Source organism: Wasmannia auropunctata, unplaced genomic scaffold, assembly GCF_000956235.1.
Source record: "Wasmannia auropunctata unplaced genomic scaffold, wasmannia.A_1.0 LD335988.1, whole genome shotgun sequence".
In the NCBI taxonomy this organism is placed as follows: Eukaryota; Metazoa; Arthropoda; class Insecta; order Hymenoptera; family Formicidae; genus Wasmannia; species Wasmannia auropunctata.
In genome coordinates, this window is record NW_012026902.1 from 857,605 (window position 1) to 883,440 (window position 25,836).

A 25,836-nucleotide genomic window follows, 5' to 3' on the forward strand; every position below is an offset into this window, starting at 1 on the left:
TTGTGAGTGTCATTCTGTCTGTGATGTTCTCGGTTGGGAAAACAAACCTCATAACTGTAGCGAAATTTTTTTTATTTTACCGTCGTCCAGTCGAAGTAAAGTCGGAGTAAAAGCGCGAATGCCTTTCGAAGCCGGAAACACCGACAAGGTATTTTCAGAAAAACTGCAAACACCCATGCATGCATGGCTGCGTTGGAAACAACGCCCGAGTGCCCGCGTGAATTATATATGTATACATATGTTCGATCCTTGTTCAACATTCGATGAACAAGAAGGATCTCGCGAGTAAAGCCTGGTTTATGCACGCAGGTATAACTATATATTATATTAATCTTTGTCGGAATCGGCAATGCAAAGTTCAAAGCAATGATTTCAACGTTTTTGTCCATTAAATGATTATGTAAACAGCACGAATTGAAATCATTGTTTTAAACTTTACCGGTTTCGGCAAAAATTAATGGCTGCATAAACCAGGCTTAACCTAATCATTCCCCCTAAAAGATTTTGTTATTATTTAAAAAAAGAAATGATAACCTATCTGGCGCCCTGTTTACAATATTATTCATTATATAAGTTACAATCTGTCGTTATATTGATAAACTAAAATGCGAACAGCTAATGTGACGTTGTTTGAAATTCACAGATTTTTTTTGCAATTAAAACGAGATAAATATATAACATATTCGGGCATTGAAGAGAGAGAGAGAGAGAGCGAAAACTTTCGGTGCAAAAAGTGCAAGCAACGCGAACAGGCCTTGTTTATTTTGACGGGCTCTGTGTTTTTTTACTGGAAAACTCTCTGTCGACAAATTCATATCGATGAATGATAATTCGTACTTCGTCAGTACGAAGGCAAGATTTGTTCGGCGACGAGCGTAGTAGCCCACACGCCACAGTACGGCCACCATTCTTCTACGCGTCCACCAGCATACCTACATGCAACGCCGGCCGAAGTCGCGAGCCGCGCCGCGGAGCAGCGAACAGCTGCGATCGAAGGGGCCGCGATGGCTGGCGGGAGCGCTTTCGCGAAAAGAGGGGCGACCGATGGCGCGGCGGCGGCGGCGTGACGAAGGACGGTAGGGGGATCAGGGGGGAGGGGGGAGGCCGCGGCGGCCGCGCGATCCGGATGGCGGTGGTGAGACGCACGCACACACGTACGACTGAGGAGAGGAGAAGAGAGAAGCCCGCGCGCGCGGTAGGGGAGAGAATGAGGAGAGGACTCGCGTCGTAAACACGCATGCACGTACGCACGCAGGCACGCACGCACGCACGCACGCATTCGCGCACGTACACACGGCCAGCCGGAGCAAATGGAGTGGAGGACTGTGCGCTTTCTCCTTTATCGTCCGCTGAATGGAGGCATGCTGTGAACACAACACGGTGCTCGGCCACGCTCCTCGGATCTTCGCTGTAAGGATCGCGCGTCATCCGCGGCACAGTGGCCGAGGGGGGAAAAGAGAGCGACGGTTCGCGTCCATCTGTCTGTTCATTTGACTCGCGGCGGCGGCGAGGCGGCCCGTGGCGGAATTTCCGCGCGCCGGATTTGCGTCGCCGAATAAAACGGCGGCGCGACGCCGCGCGATCGCGACGCGACGCGACGCGGCTCAAGGCGGCGCGCGGTGACAGCGCCGAATGGGTTATGTCGACGGTCGCCGTATTATTCGCCGTGTCCGACGTCCCCGCGTTTTCCGTTCGCGCACCTCCCGGACGCGCCAGCCGTCGGCGGACGTTCCCCTCGAGGATCGCCGTGGGCCGAGCGGAGCGTCGCGTCGCGGTGCGTTGCGCGCCTTCCGTCTGCCTGTTGTCAAAATCAGCTGCCATTGCTGACGGAGCTCTGGCGCTCCTTCTCTTATTCCTCTATTTTCGCTCTCCGTGAGAATGATAAGAGCCGTCGCGTCGCGGTGACTTGGTCGTGACATCGCGTGCACTCTTGGTTCCCTCGAACGTTCCGCGCTTGCGACTCGCTCGCCGGAATCTTCTCCGATCTCTTTTTTTCTTTCGCGCTATTGTGGCCTCGGGAAGAAACCGCTGATAAATTCGCAGATTTTCTTTATGTACGATTTATTATCGATTTATACATCAAGATACGTTGTTTTGTCCAGATTCAAGTAGTCAATATGAATCTTTGATCCTTCCTTTGAGAATTCATTTTCGTGCGAGAACGTTCGCGGTACTTTATGCGGGGAACTTAACAAAGAAACTCTAGACTGTGACAAAGAACCTATTGGATGAACATTAATACACATTTAGAAGCATTTATTAATTTATACTTATCTACTTTTGCGCGCGCGCCAGGATTTTTATTCATAATGTTTGAGAATATGTTGCAGGCTCGGGAAGCTAAAACCTCGATTTACATCCGCAAAGCAAGAATAAGGAAACGTCAAGATAGAGCACTTGTAAAAAAAGTTAGTGTGAGAAATAAGTGGGTGGTGAATTTAATTAAGGACAATATAGAGAGTAAGGGTAAAAGATAAGTACGAAAGTGGTAAATGCAGTGGCTGAGGAAGCGATGGACCCATCGATGTTCGTCACATACACTCCTCAAACAAACGGAGTTCCATCGGAGTCCAAACTTGCTACCTACATGGTAACTCGCCATTTTTTGTTGTTGTTGTTGTAATAAATAGTATCAAGATGTCAGCTTGGATAATTATTCTGTGTGTATCGTCTTGTGCAGAATCATCAGAATCCTGGCATAGGCTTGAGCACGACGTCAATGACCAAGCATTTGTCCAACCTTTCTCTGGACCCACAAAAGAAGGTAACTGCCAGTCCTGAATTTGTGCCAGGAAGAGGCCTTACGGGCAGCAACAGCAGCTCGCCGAATCTCTTTAACAACTCTTACACGCATTCGCAAGAAAACGTAGGCGGCACTACGTATTTCTATTTCGGGAATGCCAGCAGCGACGCTGTCGGAGTCGAGGATGGCACTGAGGCTGTAAGCACAAATTTTTACCTACTTTCCTGTTTGTTTTATTTGCTCAACAAATAAGATAAATAAAATTCTTGCATTCTTTTATCTTTAATATTAGATATTTGACAAATAAGACAAATAAAATTTTTGCATTTTTTTATCTTTAATATTAGATATTCGACAAATAAGACAAATAAAATTCTTGCATTTTTTTATCTTTAATATTAGATATTCGACAAATAAGACAAATAAAATTCTTGCATTCTTTTATCTTTAATATTAGATACTCGACAAATAAGACAAATAAAATTCTTGCATTCTTTTATCTTTAATATTAGATACTTGACAAATAAGACAAATAAAATTCTTGCATTCTTTTATTTTTAATATTAGATCGGACCCGTGGCAACGACGCAGATTGGCTACGTCTATCCGGGCACACCCTCGCATCTGCAACCCGTAAAAACGGCGAAACCACCCTCCTCTAATAATTCCTCCGCTCCCTCCACTCCTCCGCCTCAGGCTGCTCCCAGCTTCTTTGCCAGCGATACTTTGCGAACGGAAATCTTGCAGAAGAACACGTTGATATTGGCACAGCCCGATGTAGTGCGATTTCCTGACTTACCTAATGAAGTCGACAATTATCACGAGTTATGTCCTTTGGAGCCAATTCATAAACCCGCCTCGACAGTCCTTGGATATCAAACTTCCACATACAAGGCCACCAGTATCAAAACTGGCACACGATATTGTTTACGTCGTATTCACGGTAAGCTTATAAGCTTTGACTTAAGGATATTAGTGGATATTACCAACTTTGTAGTTAACGCTCGAACTCTATTCTCATAGATTTCCGACTCGCCAATACGAAGTGTATGGTACTGGTCGATATGTGGAAGCGATTGTCACACACAAATCTGGTTCAGCTGAGAGAAGTCTTTACCACCAAGGCGTTCGGTGATCATTGTTCGTATTGATGTATTTATTTCGTACATTATCTATACATGCACCGTATCGCACTCTCACCGATCGTGTTCTTTCTTTTTCCAGCCATGGTTTTTGTATACGATTATCACCCTGCCTCGGAGACGTTGCTGAACAAACATTTCGCCTCGACTGAGCTTAACGGTTACACCGACCCGTTCTCGTCGGATCCCAACGCACCACGGCCTTATAGTCATACCAAGAACACTATTCTAAGACAGCAGCATAGTAGCATGCTACCGGAAAGTGTTATTTGGAGCTACATCATTCAACTCACTGCCGCATTTCGTGTTATTCATGCCGCTGGTCAGTATATATTATTATATTGTTCTCATACACCTGTCTCTTTTAAAGAATCAGAAATATTTTATAGTGTACATATAAAGCGGCGTCCACAATGTGACTTGAGACTTAAGATTGAAGAAAATTGACCGTTTATTTGTGGATTATTCATCTTGCGTGAGAAGAATAATAATGATTGTGATTGGTCAATTTTCTTAAATCTCAAGTCTTATTGTAGACGCCACTTGACTTTGTACCTATAGATCTTTAAACTTTTTGTTTTGTATCTTTTGTTAATTTAATTCTGCATCAATTCGATTTGCGTTTTACAGGTTTGGCGTACAGATGCTTAGATCCCACTAAGGTACTACTTACATCACGGACACGACTTCGTTTGAGTTGTGTCGCCATTCCAGATGTGGTCACTCTAGATGGAAACACCACGAATCCACTTACCCTCATCCCGCATTATCAGCAAGAAGATTTAGTAGCACTTGGCAAGCTGGTCTTAGCGCTGGCGTGTCGAAGTCTTATCGCCGTCCATCGCGACAATATGTCAGCCTCCATCGAGCTGATCACACGTTCCTACTCCACCGACCTTCGAAATCTTATCCTGTATGTCTGTGACCCTTAGTAACTCTTAATAATATCACTCGATGTGTAAGAATCATTTTAATAAGTGTAAAACTTATATCTATCTTATTTATTGTAACTGAAATTTTATGATATACAATAATGTTGATGAGTCTCGAGGGATAGCACAAAAAAATTGTATGATTTCTAATTTTATTGTAATCCAATCTGCGGTTATGCAAGTTAGAGATATGCTTAAAACAGAATGACATATTTTCAGGTACTTGCTGTCGAATCAACCCCGTAAGAGTGTCACGGATCTCATGCCAATGATTGGTGCGCGATTTTATACACAGTTGGATGCCGCCCAGTTACGATTGGATGTTTTCGAGAACGAACTTGCCAAGGAATTAGAAAACGGACGACTATTTAAATTGCTGGTGAAGCTAGCGACTATCAACGAAAGGCCGGAACTTAATATGGAACCCACATGGGCAGAGACAGGCGATCGTTACATGCTCAAATTGTTTAGGGACTACGTATTTCATCAAGTGACAGCTGATGGAAGACCCTGGTTGGATCTTGCGCACGTTGTAGCTTGCTTGAATAAACTCGATTCGGGCTCGCAGGACAAGGTAATAATAATAATTCCTGACTGTTTTTTTCATGTGTGCACATAAAGTAAATCTTAAAATATTATGTATCGTTACAGATATGCCTCATGTCTCGAGATGAGCAGAGTGTTCTAGTGGTAAGTTATGCGGAGCTACGGCAATGTCTGGAAACGTCGTTCGGCGAACTGGTACAATCTACAAAAGATGCTGTTTAAGGATGTGTCCTCGATAGCGCATACTCCGAACCATAAATGTGATATCATCACTTAGCGGTACTATCATTTTACTCTTTATCGAGATACTGGAGAGTGAGAACTGTCGAATTCTGTTTGGTGATATAAGAAATAACGCGCAACTGAGTTTTGTATACATGATTTTTGCTCGTCGATTCAATTAGGTACGAACGCATTACAAATGCGTTGCATTTAGGATGTAAGACGTTAAATTTTCGGGTCTTTAAGTCTTAAGGATTTATAAAGGGTCCTTAAATCTTTGGGTTTTTGGATTTTCCAGTTTGGATCTTAGGATCTTTAGACATACGAATTCTCATTCATTTTGATGATATTTAGTTCAATCTCGGATCTCTGAATATCAAGTTTTGTAAATCTTGGCTTCGGCTGAATTCTTGTGTCGAAGGATCCTTGGATCTTTGGAGCTCTGATCTCTTGGAAGTTTGAAGCGTGGGTTTTGAAGGGTATCATGTGATTTCGCGAATCAGCGAGGATTTGGATTCGCTGATTAAAGCCCATTACGGTACTATACAAAATTGTACACAACTTAACAATGCAGTAAACTTATAAGGAATCTTAAGACAACACCTAAACACGCTCGGTGTCTAGGATAGAGACCTTAGTTTTTAGGATACAGCATTAATGGTAAGCATTAATTTTGAAATAAATGTTTATTTTTGAAAGCAATCCTAACTAACGTTGTCATTATTTCTTCCTTATCACCAAAATAATTCTAGATTCCCGTCATTCCTTTTTAATCGTAATGTTTTTCTTATAATAATTTTCTTTTATTTCAGTTACATTAAAGATTATACATAAGAAGGGAGAAAGGAAGCTAAGTGCCCATTTATATTCCTCAACGTCCTCAGTGTGCCAAAGTTTTAATTTTCGACGACAAAGGCTCAGTAATTAGGCCTTAATTTCATTTTGAAACGTCCTGTACGATTCTCACCACATAGTTCTATTTCTATTTATCCAGTCGCCTTTCTCTTTTCTAGGAGGGATGATCACCATGGTGACGGCAACGAAGAAGGGGAAAGATCGGCGGACGGAGCGGGGAGGATATGCATGGCGCCTGAGGGATGCCGGACTCCGGACTGACTCGGGGAGGGGGATGACTCCGGTCGGCGGCGGCAGCGGCAGTACCAGTGGCGGCAGCAACACGTAGTAGTAGCAGTCAACGGTGTCCAGGCATCGCAACGCTTAGAAGGCATATCGGAACATCCAAGTCCGTTCTTCATCCGACGCGCTGATCACGGTGCATCACGCAGCCGCGTTACGGAGCGGATCTCCTACCCAGCAGCATCCTCCCCGTTGAGCGTGTCCGCGGCTACGTAGGCGGATAATTACGGAACCGACCGGAAATACGTTTGGAAGCCGATTAAGCTCGCGATCCTCTGCTTGACATCTCTGTGGCAGGTGAGTCTTTCGCGCGAGAGAAAGAGTGAGAGAGTGGACAGGAGAGGAGAGGAGGGAGAGAAAGAATGAGAGAGAACGGAACACCGACGCCGTTGCCGCCGCCGCCGCCGCCGCCCGGCGTTGCTGATCGATTTTCCGCGAACGAGCGGAGCGGAGCGGAGACCCGCCCCTGATTCTCGTCGCACTTCTCCGGTGGTGCGGTGGAGATCCGACAATTTTTTGCGCTCCGTTGCTGGTCCAGCTCTTGCAGCGCGCGCGGCTGATCCGGGATGAGCCGAGAAGGACCGAGGGGACCAGAAACTAATAGCGGCTTTTCCCATTGTACGCGCGTGTCTACGACACAACGACGATCGATGCTCTTTCTGTACCCGTTTGCGCCCCTCATATGCTTTCGCTCTTTCTCCGGGTCTCTGGAGTCGAACCCTTTATCTTCCTCCATCCGACTTTTCATAGCTTTTAGAGTCAAGTGTAGGGTAACAGAAGTTTTATTTCAATCACCAAAATCTTTTATGATCTTTGTGATTTATATCAGATCCATTAAATGACCGAATGTATTGTAGAGTATTGTGAAGATAGCTGAAAAAGGGTCAAGAGTGTACGCGCAAGATAAATTTCGGAAATGATAAGAAGCCGGATTTAAAAATTGATAAGACTTCGTGTTGTAGCATTGATAAATCTGACAGGCGACTGATAAGGTCGAGGGATATTGTGCTGGTTGTAAATTTCAGTGACAGGGACAGCGAAATCTTATTCCTCGCTCAGAAATCCGAGAAATTCCCTTCGTTTCCGCTTACTATTAATTTTTTTTTTTAGCGCAGGTGGAAGAAGAACTCGCGTATAGGTCGGGCATCACGGCTTCGCGTTTCGGAATGAAACGGCAAAATCGCAGTCAGCAGTAATCACGAGTCAGCGGCGCGGGCCGAGACGCGAAATGACGACCAATTCGTTCTCGTTACCTCTCCTACAGCCGCGTGACCGACGCGTGGGTCTGTAAAACGATGCGAGATTTTTTAAGGCTGCGACAGACACGCCGTAACCTTTTAACCCTTCATTTTCAAGCTATTTATAAGCCGTGTCGCGCGGGCGCAATAGTAGCGGGCATACCGAGAGGCCGAGAGATAGAGCTTGTTTCTAGGCGACGCGATGTCTAGTTACTTGCCTTATAGGATCTTGCAGCCGCTCCGCGCACCTCTCTCTCTCTCTCTCTCTCGTGCAACAGATCAAGTCAACTGTCCGTCCTACTTACCGTATACATATAGAAGGTAAATAAAAAAAGGCCAGATCAAGTTCTGCGACGGACGGACGGACGAAGAAGTAATATACTCGGTGATTTATTTCTGTACCGCTTTTTGACCGGCTTGTAGAGCTGCCGGTAACAGAGAACGGAGACAAAAGAAAGGTCGAAGGGCGAGCTATTTGTACGCAATTCGCATAAATAATTTTGATTTTCGTTCTGCTGCCCCGATGCTAATTGCAGGGAGATCAACGATCAACGCTTTGCGGAACGATAAATCGTAGGTGCATGTAGGGGCACCAGCGCACGACGTATACAGGACGTGTACAAAAGTCCGTGAAATCGGAGTTAAAAACTCCTCTCCCATTCTCCTGCCTGCGCGAGTTTGAAAACAATCGAAGTTCTAAGGTACTGAAAGTTTTCTAAACTTTCTAAAAAGAGGAGGATCCCGAGGAGCGGTAGTCACAGCGAAGTTTTCCGAAATCCCGAGGAACGCATACACACACACACTCCGAGAAATAAAAGTTCTCGCGCCAACGGAATTTCGAATTTCGAGGGCGAGGAATTTGTTTGCGGTATACGAAAATTCGATTGTTCGAGACTGACTTCGTTCCACGAGAGAGGAAGACCGCCTTGTGCGCACTTTGGCATAGAACGTCTCGTATGACAGCTACATGAATCACGCGTTTTTCGAGCGTATCGCTTATACATTCATGCTGTCGATCCTCTCTTATCTTTTATATCGCGTGCATAACAACATCGTGCTTTATCTGTGGGACTTGTTATTATTCTTTTATTTTATTGATAAATTTTTGTTGATAAACCGAACGCGTATTCTTACGTCTCCCCGAACGGTCTCTCGTATTTTTCGCGACGCGCGATACTCTATCAACTACGTGATGCCTCGACTCGACGATTTGTTTTCTTCTCTTTCTCTCTCGCCCGAGCGCACGGTCAGCTAGACACCTGTTTACCAGGTACATATGATCAAGCGAAAAAATGAACGCTCTACGCTCATATCGCTGGCTTTTTAATTTTTATCAGGCGTCTGCACGTCACTCGCGCTTCCCCCCCGGTTGATCCGTAGAAAATAAAGGTCTTGTTTTTTTTTTGTAGGGTTGACTAGAAACACCCACGCGCGCGAAAAGGAAAGGCAAGAGTTCGTGTACTCGTGCTTGCGAGTTGGACGCACGGAGAGAACGTATATCTGGACATCGGCCAACGTCCCCTTGCTCTCGGGGACATGTTGACCGCGTGTCCCCGCCGGTCTATATTCGACGGCATATTATCTGCTCGATAACTCTTTTTCTTTCTCTCTCGTTCTGCATCTCTTTTTTTCATTTCTCTCTCTCTCCCTTTCTCTTATTCACCCGCATCACGGCGTTGGTGGACCGACAATAATAGGTTCGACGACGAACTTGAACAAGGCAACTTCCGTTCGCCGTCTCACTCGCGTCCGGCCGTTTCTGATGCGACGATAATTTTGTCAATTCCGTCAATCCGAGCGCGCCGCCGCGAACGATTTTCCCTACGAATTGTCTGAATATAAGCGGAGATTCGCGTGGGGAGAGCCAGCCGGCCGACCGACCGACCGACCGGCGGTGGTCCAGCAAGATTGCTGACGAGTGCTGATTGTCTCAATGTCGGCTAATGGCGAGAATGACTGTAAGGATGCGTGCAGCGAAATGCACGATACCGAGTGAAATGCGTCATGTCCAACTTCTGCGGACTCTCGCACATCCGTTCGTTAATATAGATTATACATTCTTTGATTTCTTCTGGATCCTCCTATATTCTATTCTCGGACTTGCATTTTACTCTATATATGTGTATCCCAGGACCTTTGAACCATATTTGACACGTCACAGCGCCGCGCGCCGTGCTTTTTCAGTACGTTCTCTCTCTTTTCCTCTCCCTGATCTTGAAATCGGGTTGGAGCCCTAGGATCTTGGAAGCTTTTGACGTCCATGGTCTCTCCGCAGCTCGGGGAGAGCCCCGTGTCTTTGAATCTTGTATACGCTCCTCAGATTTAGAGCGAAGCAGCTGAGATTATGCCGCTGCTTATTCATGAACCCCGACGTTACACAGAGAATAATCCATCATCGCCCGCTGATGTGGAAATGCCGGTCGTCGAATTCTCCCCGCGCGACACACGCACACTCGTCCGACCATGATGATTAATTAGTCCCGCGGCCTTGGTGGCCGACCGATTCATATAGTTCGTCAGAAGCGCGTCATTTTTAATCGCGTGCGAAACGATGGCATCGATCTAAGAAGAGACCTTGAGCCAATCGTTTATGCGTCCGTATCATCGCGCACCCTCCAATAAATCAATCTTCGGCTTCCGCACGCTGGACTGGACAGAACTGGTGTGCACACCGCAGTCGCTTTTCGTCGGATTTACCGGGTAAAAATAGATTTTAGTCGTGAGCGACCTGGATTTGTTAACGTTACAGCTGCGAAACGAGAGTGACAATTGTCAATAATTATTTTGTATGGTTGGAGGCTGCAACGAGACATCCAACTGCGTGGACACACATAGATTTTATAATGCGCTGCAACATTTGAGAACTATCGTTATCGACGAGGAGTTTCCGCGCGCAACTATCACGGAAGCGCAGACGAGATTGTCGAAACGAGAACGACGTTCAATCGGTTACGTACGAAGCATTCAACGCTAAGGATTAAAATGCGAATTATTCATGGTGACGTAAGATTTTATTTTTAGCGATCCCATTCTCGCAGTGATGCCTACGACCGAGGTTAATTATCCTTTGTGGTTCTCGTTAAGGGCCACTTGTCATCGCGGGAGATCGAGATAATCGCGACGAATCGTAACGAGAACGGAGCGCATCGCCCCGAAAAGTTTAATAACCGCTATCAACTGAAATTCCGCGAATTCGACGTCGCGGCGCTCTTCTTCCTTTGTGCCGGCCTGTCGGTGCCTCGTGACGTGGATCGCGAGTTATCGGCAATGACGGGCCGCTTTAATAGAGATTGACGGGCTGGCTTTAATTAACGTCAGCGTGAAATCCAGCATAAAGAAGTTTTTGCTTCGCCGACTGCCTCGCGAGAACGAAGCCGAATGCATATAAAAAAAAAATCAAAGCGCGTCGTTGTGAGAAGATTATCCATTTCTCGGTTCGGTAATTTACCGCCACTGATTTGCCACGATAATCAATCTATTGATTAAGCTCGAAAAGATACCGAGCAATCGTTGATATCGCGAAATTATCAGATCCACAATCTGGATCGTTTTTTATATAAAGAAATATCCGACCTGGCAGCAGCAATCCGTCTCGTGGATCTGCTTTGTATAATAATTAAATATCAAAGCTGCAATTAAGAGTGCTTGATGAAGCGTTCTCTTTTCTTTTTTCCAACAGAATGAAGCTGTGCTGGAGTTTGGCTCTCGTGGCCGTCGCCCTGTTGGTGATTCTTACGACCGCGCGAGCGGAAGCTGATCTGTGGGAGGAGGATGACAAGGAGGTGCTTGTGCGGACAGTGCGCGGTACTAAGGAACGAAGTGAGTGCTTCTTTCTGTAATTAATCCATTACCCCCTTCCACTCATCGTGACGTTATTTTATCGAGCGGTCGCGAATATAGACCGTCTATATATGTAACACACGTATATAAACGTAATTACAAGTCGTTCCCCGTCGACCTTAAAAGTCTTTCCCTGCCTCTCTCTCTCTCTCTCTTTCTCTATTCGCTTGATCGACGTTACGTCCAATTGTTTCTATTGACGTTTCGCATCTGCTGACGCAGCATCCGGCAGCTCCTCGTCGTGCAGATACGTAAAGGGTCAATGGTCGGAATGCGACTCGACTACCAACACGCGGTCGCGCACTCTGAACCTCAAGAAGGGTGACAAGTCCTGCGAGCAGACCAAGACTATACAGAAGAAGTGCAAGAAAGGTGAGTCCTGAATTTAAATCGCTTGGCAAGAGGCTAGTTTTCGGGAACATATTCTAATTCGATTGAACGCAGCATGCCGATACGAGAAAGGCACGTGGAGCGGATGCGTGAATCAGGTAATGACGAGAATCGACAATCTGAAAGCAAACAGCGATACATCCTGCGAGAAGACGCGACGGCTGACCAAGAGGTGTAAACCGGAGACCAATACCAAGAAATCTGCCAAAGGTAATATCTCTCGTTTGATTGATTTGCCGGGCTGTTGCTGCCCGCGGAGAGGGGGGAATTTAAACAGCAAGCGCGAACCCTTGTTTGTTTTTTTTGTTTCCAGGTGAACGGTCGAACAAGAAATCGGGCAAGCAGTAATTATCCGCCGATCTCCAATCATTTCTTCTAATCGGGCAACGAAAGCGCACTCTCATCTCTACGATTCCCGTACCTTCTCTCGATCCCCTTCCCTGTCGCCAATTAATTGCGAGGCAGAGCACAAATTTGGATCGCACGTCGATCGAAGCGTTTATCACGTATACTGCCTAGGAGTCATTTGCATTTGGGATGCAGACGCGTGCCGCGCAACTGCAAACCGTTTTATCAAGGTGCGCTGCCGTCGATTAATTACTGTTAATAATTATGGAATGGTGCATACGTTTCGATGATCACATCTGTTCTCTCGGCAATGACTCGGTTGTTAACCCTTCTAGGGTTTCCTCGTACCATTATCCGCAGTAGTTTATATCAGTGGTGTACGTTTGCGCGTGAATTTTAGCTTAAATGTTTCGACTTCCGAGTAAACACAGTAGATTGGTTAAATAATAGGTCCGAGTGTGTATGGAAAATATCGTGTTCGTAAGCATACGCCTGTCGAAGAGGCTCTTCTATCTAACCCATTGACATAATTTGCAACGAGTCCCTCCTCGTAGAGGAGTTATTGATCGTATAAAGGTATTCTAAAAATGGACGTTGACGAGATCTTGGAGGGTTAAGCCGCGCAATCAACCGGAGAATCGATTGGGAACCGATACGTAACATGTTCGAGATGACGAAAGCTAAACACGGCCGATCGTTCAGACACGTAGTGATGCAGTTTGTTGCATTGAATTTTCCGCAAATTTGCGACACCGGCGTCTCTCTCGACGCGAAATTTTTTTCACGACTTTCGAATTCGGATGTATTTAAAGGATCCGCAAGGAGTGTTAGCTTTCTCAGCGCGTTCTTGCAAAATCTGCACCACTGGTTGTTCGATTAACGAGCGTAGCACACATCGTAGATCAGAGCTCCCTGATTAGAAGCAGCCGCCATTTCGGAGGTTCGCAGAGGATAAGATCATCCGCCAAAGTTGTTTCTCTCGTCTTCCCGCAGCGATATTGTATTATTATTAATATTATTAATATTATTGTTTATCACACACAAGAAAACAGCAGCGACCCCCGTTTGGCTTTAGCTGCTGATCCACTTAAAATCGTGTACAATATTTGTCATACTAAACAGCTTTCATTCAATTGTCACATAAATATACAATGTTCGGTGTTCAAAGTAACTGTGTCCTGTATCATGTAACATGCGCGAGATATTCCGACAATTATTACGCCGTCGCGAAGGTTCGTCAAGTTTAAACGAGGATGCTCGAGCGAGAAGTTAAACGGCATCTGTCCCCCGTGTGGCATATCCAAAACGGTCACGACGAATCAAAAATTACAAAATCAAAATAAAACGATCAAAAGAAACACATCAAAAATAACATTTGTCGAGAGAATTATAAAATACGAATGCGGAAATATACTATACATATTTAGCAACAGAATGTTCGCGCGAGCCTAATGAATTTTTCCGGAATCCTCCGCGCTCCTCTCGGCAGGACGTTGTCACTTCCGATGTTAATATTCGCAATTAACGTTATAATAATAATGTATCAAGTGATAACTGGCAAATATGGAAACTCGCCAATGAGCATGAAAATCAAACTGAAATAACTCGTCGTCTCATCAAACATGCACGCCCGCGCGTGCAGGAAAGAGAGAGAAAAAGAGAGATAGATCACTGGATATCTTTTCGACGTCACAAAAATCAAATCCCTCCCTCCCCGCATACAAGATTGTAATTCGTTTTTAAGTCTAGATGTAAAAACCGGAGGGCTCGTCGGTGAGAGAGGAAGTTAAGCTGTTTGCGCGTTTGGTATTTGCACGCGAGTGCGACCCGCGACGTGCGGACGTGTCTCGCAGGGATGCATAGGGGGGTAGATGAGACCCGGGGAGAGAGTATTTTTCGCAAACAATAATATTTTGAAGGTGTCTCTTCCTGATCTCCATCGAGATCTCCGATACGCGACGGTGGCTCGGTTCTTCAGCTCCGACAATCAGACGAAGGGTCGCGGGACGTTAAGAGAACGTCTCGGTGATTGTCGACGATTGTCTTCCACGCGTCGGATTCCGAGGACCTCCAGGAGTTCATCTAAAACCCTATGGACGCCGTACGCGCGGAATCGCGCGCGCGTCATCATCAAACGCCTAGTTCTAGCTCCCGTATTACAGCATATCATCATTACGCATGAAGCGGAATCTTATCGATAAACCTATAGGATAGCGTTATCTCCGTTTTATGAACTCTTCGCTAATTACTGTCCCCCCTCCCCCCCCCCTCCCATTGATCCTCCAACTGGTGAACTCAAACTCCACCGGATATTTGTCGTTCCCTTCACCGTTCGTATTGCCAAGGTGTGGCTCCGATCGAAGCTGCGTGCTCCGCACCGAGGCCAGTTCGTACCAGTTGGGACACGCCACGGAAGTAGACTCGTTTATGTGCCGGTTAAAAAAGCATTAAATGTGTCTCCCACGTTGCGTCTATTTTACAATGCGTGCACTAATTACATGCGCGATCCGCGGAGATCCACTCGCGCAATGTTCCGCTCGAAAGAGATCCTTCGGCGTCCGAGACCATTCCGAGTAACGCTACACTTTTTACGAAATGCGCGAAATTTGCTGCATGCCTCTTACTTTAGTTTTCGTAGGAATCTCGCGCTCTTAACGATCTTAACGTGCAGGACTGCGCAATTATGAAACAATTCGAATGCGCCGTGCAATTATCTCGGCAATGTAAAACAGATGTAACGAGTCTCGTGCTTGACTTTTCTGTATATGGAGCTCGCGGAAAAGCTCTCCATGTTTTAATCGCATTGTAACATAGCATGATAGAAAAGATACATCAGTAAACCTAGAGACTAATTTTTCAGATCCTTCGACGAAACTATACAGGAGCGTTCGGAGGAGCGTGCGTGCGTCGATAGCAAATATCCGTGTTCCCTTGGAGAAATTTCGAAGCGGATTTCTCTCTGACTTGAAGTTTTTATAACAAGTCGTGAATTAAATCCTGCAAATCGATACCCGCGCTTCGACTCCCGAGACTGTCAGAAAAGGTCACACAGTACAATTTTAATTTCCGCCTTCTAATTAGTTCTGCTCTGAAAAATCCCTCTCGATATCTCTTCCAGAACAGGCTTTCGCTATCTGCGTGCACTGCGTCCTCCGGAATAAAAGCATAGATATTCCAGATATTATAAGAGAATCGTTCAAAAACTTTATCCGTTAGAATTAAAATAATTAGAGGCATACGAATCGCGCCGTTACTATTACGGACCGTTGAGTTTCATAATCGTCGATCTTGTTGATGGTTTAATCTCGTTAGTGCAACTGTAGAAATTGTAATAGACTGCTTTAACCATTTTTATTGGTAAAACAGAGATAAAAAAAAATTTTCTACGCATTTCGTTAAGATTAAACAAATTCGATTGTACATTTTCCAAAGACACGTCAATTTGTTGTACTCGATCGATATAACTGCTTCGCAACGATTTAGATAAATGGTTGTTAAAAGTATTTGTATAAATCGCTGATCACGCGGTTGCTACATTATATGAAACTGTTTCGTCTCATTCAGACCGTATAGCTTAGGATAGCTCCTGAATTTTTGGATGTATCGTAGCTCGATGAAATCGATGATTTTCTTTACTATAAAATTACTATAAAAATTGTATAATGCATCTACTTACTTATTGAAGTAATTGTGTAACCATTACACATGTAACAAAAATCCAATGTTGTCAATAAAAGTAAAATATTATATATACAAGAGTGATGTGATCCATTCAAATTGCGTCGACCGGGGATCGCAAAAAATTTCATAAAAAGTGATTTGGAGGTAGAGATTTTCATGACATTGTGTTTTATTCGTAAAATGTATCGATACAAAAATTACAAAAGTGCTCAATTATCGATATTATTACTAAAAATTTATTTCAAAAAAAAGGTATATTTAATAATATCAAAGATGGACGGATATAAAATTAATAATTCTCGTTCAATGGTCTTGCTGTAAATTAATTTCATTTTATAAAAGTTTGTTAGAAAATTGCACTAATTTTCGAAAAAAAAAAAAAAAAAAAAAAACACGTGCACGTGTTTTCTACATTCATAAAAGATATATATTAGTACGTATTACGTAGTAAATGGACGGAATGTCAGATCATTATATGATCAATACTGTGTCTTTGCAATATCATATCTATATACGAGATGTGTATCGTAGAAAAAGCAGTTATAAATACTTTTGGAAGTTATTTTACGTTCGATTTACGTCAGCAAAAGTACAAATTGGCAGTTTCATTTACACATATTTTAAATATTTAAATGAAAAAAGAAATGCACAATCTGAGTACATTTTCGGGTACAGTGCTATCTGTTCTCACGCCACGGAGACAGATAGTTTTCTGGAATACACTTTGCCCTCCCAGTCCTGGTCGGAGGGCAACGGCTCGTGCCGTAATTTGCAGAGACGTGCGCCGTACTTGAGCATCACGATTATAATGCAAACTACGAAGAGCGTCAGGCAGGCCGTGGCAGGCCAGAAAACGTGCAAGCCCATAATGAGGAATTTATTATGCTGCCTGAGATTATCGTCTATTTGCAACTAATGTTGCGTGCAATTATCGAAACACAACTTGCGGAGCAAGTCGCTACAGTGTCTTAATTAATTTCTTTTTGATTGTACAAACGGTCTGGTAAAAAAATAAAAATTATTTTTACGTATAAGCAGGGCAATGTGAAAATAATATTGGTGGAAGTGAAAGTTTCAGCGTACGAGGCAGCCAAGTCAGAGACTTCACAATGCAATTAAATGAGTGCAAAGGGTTAATTAGACTCTATTGGGCTCAATTAAACTCTTTGACTTTGAACGTGTTTCCTTAAGCGTGGGTGTTGCTACTACTGTTTTCCACTGCTCGCTAGGTTGGTGCTGCCAGCTACTTTAGATCTCACTCTCGCGCTTTTGCATCTCCATGTACTCCTGCGGCTGCGGCGTGGCACCCTGGGACTCGGAATCGTGGTACTGAATAATCTCGTGCCTCACTTGAGGGTACTTGATGCGACTGGGCTCCAACTCGCTGAGGTCAAGCGGCGGCGTTTTATGCGGCAGTACAGTCCATAGGGGCTGGATCCACCTATTGCCTAAATCCCAATAGGACAATACGCTATTAAAAAATAAATGAAACTGTATCAGTCGCGCGCGGCCGTCAAAAAAAAGCTACGTGATGTGATACTACAGGTACACTGCAGGAGGGCATATCTGACTCACCGGAGTGGCGATTCTGCCAATATTCACGGTGTCGCGAGCACCAGCAGAACACGATGTTCAGGATAAACAGAAATCCGCCCAGGACGGCGCAGAAAGCCACTGTGACATAGAATGCTGTGAAGTCGCCGTATTCGCGCTCTTTAAAATACGGATTCTTCAGATATTCTTCGCGCTCGTCTAGAATGGACATGTCACAACGTTAACAGCCTTGTTACTCGCTTATTGTCTGAAAGAAAAAAAAAGGGAAGAGGGGGTCCTATTAGTGCGGTAAGAATGTCGCAAGCTAGCATCAGGCGTGGCTTGGCGTGGCGTGGCGTGGCGTGGCGCGGCGCGCCACTTGGGATGTGTGTACACAACTCCGTGTATATACAATCGATTGATGAATCGCTGCTATCGTTATCGCTCTGTATCTTCACTACGATCACGCGAAAGTACGCGCGGGCGGATAAAAATAGACATTCGATATGGGTCAAAAGCAGGTGTAGGGTTACGTGTGTATACGCGCGTACGCACGAATTCAACGGTAATCACGCGCGTCCTGTATGCGGCTTATACACACCTCAATGGCGTTTCTTTTTCTTTCACCCTTCCTCGCGTCGTCGACGGCCACTTTCCCTTCGGCGATACAACGGTACGCCGTAAGTCGGGCGACAAGAGGAGACACACAAGTCGTCGGAGCAACTCTGCATCGACCACCGTGCTGTGGAATGTTTGAACGGCGTTAGATCACTCGTATTGGGCGGGGCATCTCGTTCGGTGGGGGAAGATTATTTGTGACTTGCGTACTACTTCCCGTGTGTCATTCACGTAAGTCGAGTCTCCTAGGGCCGATAAGTTCGGAGTCGTCTGTCCCGACTGGAGCGGCAAAGCGATAATCGACGGGTAACTCATCCTCGTGCAGAACTACACGTTTGACATATACATATAAAGCATATATCATATAGAAATGTATTTATTGATAACAAAAATGAAAATGATTTTTGAGACAACGCACACGGTGATAACGATAATTTTTTTTAGTTTTAAAATTTATTTTAAACAAATACAACATATTCCAATCACAAGGAAAATTTTCGCGTCGCCACGATGCACATGTTTTCCAACGAGACATCGGCGGAGGTGTAGTAAAGCAGCTCGGCCTGAAATCCCGCGTTCTCCAAGAAGACCAGACGGCCCCAATTCAGCAGTGCCTTAGCCTTGCGCCCGATAGTTTCGCGCTCGTTCGTTTTCCAGGGCTTGTTCGGGGCGAGGGTCTCCAACCAGGGACACCACGTGGGATCATTCGTTAGGGGATCGTGTGCCGTTGCGTCACGTGTCGCGGAATCGCGTGGCGAGTTGACGTTGCTCTTTAAACGCGTGCCGCAAGTCGCCCAGCTGACTATGCTGCAGAGTATGGGGAACTCGTTCACGGTAAAGCCGCACTGTTTCAAGTACTCCCGGCCCACGTACGACGAGTACTCGCACTTGTGATGGCAGCAAAATGCGACGATTAGACCGCGCACGTCGACCTTAGGCTCGCTGTTCATCGACTTTACCAAACAACGTATCGTCAAGTCTGAAAAGCATATCGTTATCGTCGATTATATAGGGCAATATAAAAGTGGAGCTTTGTCAACGCACAGTGACGAAACGGGCGTACCAGTGGCCGTGCCGCAGAGATGCTTCGCTATGCCGACCTTGTACTTGATCGACTGGATCTCTGGGATTTGGTTCAGCTGCAGATCGGCAATGTCGGCGCGTATCCTATTTATTGTGAGACGACTGTCCTCCCTCTTAAGCTTATTGTCGCTTTTATGCCGGTGACTAGATCGATCGATCGGTAGGATGCAAGAGTTTGATTTGTCCTTAATAATTTGCCCCAACCAATACGTTAATTGAGCTGTTTAAAGTTTGATTTCATTTAATTCACTCGTCACAGTGTGACACGTGAAATAGCAATAGATCGTTTCTCGAGAAGCAGAAAACGAAATTTCTTTATCAAAATAAAAGATTCAAAAGAATCAGCGAATTATTACCACATAAATATACCTTTTCCAGCTCCAAATTCGATGAAACAAGTGTTGTCTCGCACGAGACCGGCTTGCTCCAGATGTCCCAACAGAGATGCATTTTGAAGCAAGTGTTTCCTAACGTTACTACCGCAGTTCTTATCGTTCAATTTGTCGTCGAGTATTTTGTGCCTTAGAATCCTTCGAGAAAATTCTGGAAGCTCATCTGAACGGAACACAACAAAGAGACATGAAGGAGAAATGCATTTTTTTTTCTTTAAATAAAAATATATATATATATATGTAATCGCAAGGGTACCGTAGGCGGCATGAATCTTCATTATCACCGTTGCCACGGTGAATCCGTTGTGCTGCGACAGCGGCACGCGTGGCGGCGCCGCGATAGTCTCGTCCAAATTCGTTCCCTCGACCACGAATGGGGGCCGCGCTTCCAGCCTCCACTTGGCGTTGCACACGCGCAAGTGTCTCTTCAGCTTCGATCGGTAGCACGTGCTGCAAAGGAGTCACAAATAATGACGCCGCGTTAGATTAACTCGATCGCGGTGGTATGCAGCGGCATGATTCCGAATCTAATGCGTACTTACTGCGTAGGATCCAGCAGACACGGCATCCTCTCCTTGCCGGCGTCGTTTCCCCGCTGATGCTCGCCGCAGTACCGCTGGCCCTCCCGCACCGTGCAGCGGCAGAACCGCTTCTTGCGCTCGACGAAGTGCATGCAGTGGCCGTCCTCCATATTTTCTCACTTAAGAAAAGCCTGTCGCATCTTCGGTCTTTCGCACGGGAGAAGAAATCGTCGTCGCCGCGTTTCGCCCGAACTCTGGCGCGGAGCGGCGTGTAATGGATCCTACACACAGGACGCGTAACTAAGGAATAAACCCACCCGGCCGTTGGGACCCACGTGTTTGGCTGTTGACGATTTAACTTTTCCATTTAAAATTAAATGCTGATTGGTCGACGCAGTGGACAAGCCGGTGATCACGTGACGTTACCTACCGTTACGCCGTACGCGTCCTGTGTGCAAGTACCATAATTCGGTAACAGAGTACCTGTACGTCGCCATTAGATGACGCCACTGTTCACTTTTTCTTGCCGAGCAAGCCGAGCGCTGAGCGCATCGAGATCAGTTCCGCCAGCGTTTCCGGCGAGAGTGCTGCGAGCATCGATTACGCACGATTCTCGAATTTTTATCGCGAACCCTTCAAACTCATACTTACTCCGCGTAATCGAATTTGTACCGAGAGTACAGAAAGAATGAAATAAAGTAGCTGTAACGATTGTCGTAACATCGCGAGATGTCTCTTGAGGCTCGCATTCGTCTTTTGAACGCAATTCAAGAATTCAAAACCGATCGTCTCGACCGCGAGGTGCTTGATCGTCGAGGAGTCGAGGTTGTATATACAGCGACAGGTACGAACTTGACCGTGTCAAGTCTTACATTAAACTCTCTTGTCGACGAGGCGGCCGCGGTTCAGCGATCTTCCTGTATGAATTTTTACCGGAATTCTTCGAACAATATTTCCGGATTGCCCTGGTATACCATATTTATCGTTCACCGCCGCGAGAGACCAGCGGGCGGGCGGGCGGGCGGGCGGGCGCGCGCACGCGGGTAATTCGCTAATGTAGAGCTTACCCCGATACCAGCCCGTCTCAAAGTTCACCTTTTACCTCCCCTCATCTTTCTGCCTCCCGCCTTCGTCCGACCACCCTCTCGCTCGTCCTTCGTAATTCCCTTTTCTCGTATAGCTCGCGCGCGTTCTCTCTATCCCGCCGCAACTTTTCCCCGGTCGGCCTCTCTAGCACTGCCTCGCGCTCGCGGCGTTATCTATCCTCTTGAAGCGAGCTATTACCCGATTGTTTCTTAAATAAAATATCATCGGAGTCCCGTCGCCAACCACTCACAATAATAATTGCCTCGCCAGTGTGTCAACCGATCCACCCTCGCGCGCAACCCCTCGTCTGTCTCGCCGGATCCTTCTCTCTCTCTCTCTCTCACTCTCTCTCTTTCACCCTTCTTTCCTTTTCTTTTTTTTCTCTCCACCCCGCCGTCCGTCACGCGGATGCACCGCGAGAAAGAAATTCGACGCTCTAGTACAATTCGCGTAATGTCATCGTGCAATGACGTGATATCGCATCGCTCGCCTGCAGGTTAACACTTACGTCGGTGTATAAATCTATTCTTTAAACCTGTTGCTTGCGAATAGGTGATTATCGACGAGGTGATTTCGCAAGTGCTTCGAAAGGCACACATATACGTGCATATCGCAGAATCGCGGCGTTAACGGCGCGAAACTGTCCCCTATCTCTCACCCCCGACCGGTCGGCGAATCTCTCGCGTTTTGAAAACTTTACGTCGGATCAAGAGTTGGATGTTCAAATCCGAAATACTCGACCCACGCTGCACACTCGAAACACGTACGCCCGTGTTTCACGGCCGCGAGCGCTAACGATCCCTTTTTGTCTCCCTGGCAACGTCCCACCGGCGGGCCGTATAGCGCCCGGTGTTAACAAGCAGAAGGGATTAAGGAGTAGATGAACAAGTGGTCCGCGTTATCATCAACGGAGTTCCGAGGCGTCCGGCACAAAACGCAGATTGCGCTTACTCGTTTATACGTTTATATACTCGCTGCGAAGGAGTACCGTTTTAATCGTCTTGTTCGCGCGCCTTATTCGCCGATCATCGTTTCGCGATAAGATTAGGAAAATTGTCTCGAACGAGCTCAATCTCGGCGAGATGAAAAGTATCGCGAAAGGATATACGCGCGTTAATTCCGTAATCAGTGGACACGCGCGCTCGCGCGTATTCAACATACGCGTATTTCATTGTAGTTTCTGTGAAAATCCAAAGTGTCGCGATGATCCTCCTCTTCTCCCCGAGTCCCCTCTACTGAATTCGACTCGCGCGTTATCGGGCACAATGAGCGACCTGATAGGAGGCCATCAATAATTACCTGGACCCGTGCCCGCCTAACTCTAACGAAGGACGATTTCTAACGATCCCCTCGCCCAGCGTCCAACTTCTGGACGTAATTAATTCCCGGGCTAACCTGGAATGCTATAATTAATTGCCGGTGGGGCTGATGAGGGGCAGAGCGCAACGGGTGCAACAATATGTACCCCGGCTTCGATTAGAAGTGTGGGGATTGGGAGGGTGGAGGTAGCGGAGGAAAGAGGGGGAGGGGGGGACCGCCTCCGCTCGCAGTTATGCAATTAATTAAATTCAGTTTGTTATTCGCCGTCGACTGTTAATTGCCGCAAAACTTCAAGGAACTGCACACGCTTGACGTTTCAAAATGCATCGCGCCGCCGCGCTCGCGATCGTATTCAAGATCGCGATTGTAAGTTGTATCGTCCTCTCTCCCCCTCCCCCTCCCTCCCTCTACCAATTCAGCGTTTTCAGCAACGCGCATCGGAATTAGCGGCTACGGAATTTTCTCGTCGCGTCAAAAGGTCTCGTTAACGTACTCGCGATAATCGCGATCGCGCGTACCTCAATCTGTAGAAGAAAAGAAAAATAAACGCGGAAAGAGAACCTCAACGGCGGATTACGTCAGTGACACGCTCATAATTAACAGACGCGTGTACAACTGCGCACGTGATGCACGCCGCGCCCGTTTGACCTCGGATTTAATTGATACGCTTGTAAGACTGCAAATAAAAGATTAGGACGCGACGCGAGCGGTTTAATTAGCGAGGTGAGGTTTCCCCTCTCTTTCACTTTCGCGTAACGAATCATCTTGCGGTTATGCTCTTGTCGGTTATGAAAAAAAAAAATTACAATCCGGATTAACGAGAAAAATCGACACCTTTAAACGCTGAGAGAAACGAGTGATCTCGTGACATTTTTTCCCTTATTTTTTTTTTTAAATGTCCCATTAAAAACAAGATTCACCCTTCGCGATCAGTAGGTCGTTGCATCGCAGGCTAGAAGCATTTCTCGTTTCGGAAGCGCGCTTTGGCGCATCTATTCGGCCTTTGTTTTTAAGAAGAAACAAAAAGAGAAACGGGACGAGGAGAAGGAGGAGGAAGAGGAGAAGAAACGAAAACAATCGATACGACACGCCGGCAAGGCCAATCGGGCCGCGTTCTATTCGCGGCGCGGCCAATCAAAATGCCTACTACGTCGCCGGCAGGCCCGCTAATTAGACGCCACGTAAATCAGTCCTGAAACTCAACGTTAATTAACACGGGTTTCCGTTGGAGTTGCTTAGCCACCTATTTATCGAACGACACAAACGCAATATGGTCGGACACGTGTACGTCCGTTAAATACCTATCCGACTGGAGAATGTTGGGTCGCCCGCTCGCTCGTTCGCTCCGCTCGTTCTCTCTCATCGCCGTGGAGTTGGCTGAAAACTCCGGCCTCGCGCGCCGAAACGAAACATTCGAATCATTCGAATTAATTCAGCCACTTGGGAGCCGGGCGGTAAGGAATGGTTTTCGTGATCGATTTCCCCTGCCGAAGTCGCTTAAAGGCTAACCAAATTAACGGAGTGCTCTCCTCCTCTTCTCTCCTCCTTATCCCGGCGTAGTCATGATTGTAATATAGGAATTTTACGTTGGCGTCTGCCCGATCGTTGATACACCATCGTCGTTGAACGCGATCCTGAAAGAGAATCTGGGGATTACGACTGGGAAATGAATGACACTGACTACCAAGGTGGGAGTTTCCCCCATTTTTCTAAAAACTTGTGATTTTTATTAATTAATAAATCGTGTTCGCGTACGATTGTGTGTATGCGCGTGTGTGTTCCATGGGTGTAATTGTATTTTACAAGAGGCCGCGAAACCACATACAGATGTCGGGTCCCGATTACGAAGAGTTCCGAGATTAATGAAATAACAAAATTAACTATAGACGCGCGCGGGACCGGAGTCGCGGTCCGCGCGCGTGCCATTCGGCCGGGCGGGATGGGCGGGCGGGGGACGAGGCGGGGCGGGGGGGACTTTCCGTGCTCCTCGCGCGATCACTTCCGGACCCGCCAAGTGCGTGCCGGATGCGGTACGCAGCGCGCGCGCGCGCGCGCGCGCTACGTCGCGTCGCAATTCGATTCACGACGATTTTGCCCGAGATCCCGTGACGAGATCACGCGCTCGTACGCCTCGCCGAGCCTCACGACGACACTGTCCTTGGACCGTGCTTCTCGTCGCGCGTATCGGAGGAGCGAATCGCGCGACGGCTCTTGTAGGCAAATCGCTCGGTCGCGGGATCGCCGTTTGACGACGAAAAAATCGCAGCAACCTCGTGAGATCACGCGCGACAACGAAACGTTAAATGAACGAAATGAATGAGATGCGGAAATGAAAGAAAAAAAAAAACAATGCAAAATTTAATGTTATGTACATTCGAGACAATTCAATTGATCGGCGCCGAATAAAACTTCGGATTGATCCGCGAAACCGACAATTTATAAGTAACGAACGCGCATTTTCTGTCGTCGACGACATTACGACGGGAAAACGCCGCTGCGCGCCGCACTCCGGCGATGCAGGACCACGGAAAACCATGGCACGTCGCGTATCGGCCGATCGCCCGTGGGATAAAACGCGCGGGTGCCCCGTTCGCCGTTCGCGCTCGATAGTAAATACATAACCATTTATATCACACAAACTTTTAACAATATACAAAATGTACCCTATATACAAGATTAAATTACACAATCCAACGATGCACAAACCCCAATCCGACACGCGCACGTGCCAACGAAAAGAAATTGAAACAGGCTCAATAAATTTGTTTCCCGATTACACGTTTCAATATACAAATTGTCCAATTTTTTAAAATAAATTTCTCGGTATAATTTATATAAATTTGTGCTAATTTATATGTTTATTTTATTACATGTAATAAAATGAAAATCTAAGAATTAAGATATATCGCGCGAATAAATTTTTGAGACTGTTTGTGCGTCTGATCGAAGACGATCTGTGACAAGCGTCATTACTCTCCCATCTGAGCCGATGCCGAAAGAGTTTGTGCATCCTTGACATAATCCGTCTCAGCGCGACTTCTCTTGCCCAATCTACATGTACACT

The 25,836-nt window shown here is 46.2% G+C and overlaps 5 protein-coding genes across 7 annotated transcripts; 2 read left to right on the forward strand and 3 right to left on the reverse strand.

Moving 5' to 3' along the window:
• The first annotated feature begins 33 nt into the window (after positions 1-33).
• LOC105454146 (PAB-dependent poly(A)-specific ribonuclease subunit PAN3) lies at positions 34-6,293 on the forward strand. 3 transcript variants are annotated; one of them, XM_011696553.1, is made up of 9 exons: positions 34-148; positions 2,331-2,590; positions 2,681-2,941; positions 3,311-3,686; positions 3,767-3,883; positions 3,968-4,207; positions 4,516-4,798; positions 5,037-5,391; positions 5,469-6,293. In XM_011696553.1, exons 2-9 carry the CDS (start codon positions 2,513-2,515, stop codon positions 5,583-5,585), a joined length of 1,827 nt encoding a protein of 608 aa, XP_011694855.1. In that variant the 5' UTR covers positions 34-148; positions 2,331-2,512; the 3' UTR covers positions 5,586-6,293. The 3 variants fall into 3 exon arrangements, with proteins under 3 accessions (XP_011694855.1, XP_011694854.1, XP_011694856.1); XM_011696552.1 differs by lacking the exon at positions 34-148 and adding an exon at positions 1,156-1,410; XM_011696554.1 differs by lacking the exon at positions 34-148 and adding an exon at positions 1,643-2,054.
• Positions 6,294-6,714: 421 nt separating this feature from the next.
• On the forward strand, positions 6,715-16,291 carry LOC105454149. The gene is made up of 5 exons (XM_011696556.1): positions 6,715-7,019; positions 11,640-11,779; positions 12,023-12,172; positions 12,245-12,400; positions 12,504-16,291. Exons 2-5 carry the CDS (start codon positions 11,641-11,643, stop codon positions 12,536-12,538), a joined length of 480 nt encoding a protein of 159 aa, XP_011694858.1. The 5' UTR covers positions 6,715-7,019; position 11,640; the 3' UTR covers positions 12,539-16,291.
• Positions 16,292-16,591: 300 nt separating this feature from the next.
• Positions 16,592-17,103, reverse strand: LOC105454150. The gene has a single exon (XM_011696557.1). The coding sequence runs from the start codon at positions 17,084-17,086 to the stop codon at positions 16,907-16,909; it is 180 nt and encodes a 59-aa protein (XP_011694859.1). The 5' UTR covers positions 17,087-17,103; the 3' UTR covers positions 16,592-16,906.
• An 11-nt stretch (positions 17,104-17,114) lies between these two features.
• Positions 17,115-18,541, reverse strand: LOC105454151. The gene is made up of 3 exons (XM_011696558.1): positions 18,354-18,541; positions 17,795-18,020; positions 17,115-17,667 (listed from the first exon to the last, which is right to left on the reverse strand). The coding sequence occupies exons 2-3, from the start codon at positions 17,982-17,984 to the stop codon at positions 17,468-17,470; spliced, it is 390 nt and encodes a 129-aa protein (XP_011694860.1). The 5' UTR covers positions 17,985-18,020; positions 18,354-18,541; the 3' UTR covers positions 17,115-17,467.
• Positions 18,542-18,804: 263 nt separating this feature from the next.
• LOC105454152 (tRNA:m(4)X modification enzyme TRM13 homolog) lies at positions 18,805-20,696 on the reverse strand. The gene is made up of 5 exons (XM_011696560.1): positions 20,388-20,696; positions 20,102-20,295; positions 19,823-20,008; positions 19,434-19,673; positions 18,805-19,349 (listed from the first exon to the last, which is right to left on the reverse strand). Exons 1-5 carry the CDS (start codon positions 20,534-20,536, stop codon positions 18,853-18,855), a joined length of 1,266 nt encoding a protein of 421 aa, XP_011694862.1. The 5' UTR covers positions 20,537-20,696; the 3' UTR covers positions 18,805-18,852.
• Positions 20,697-25,836: the final 5,140 nt, after the last annotated feature.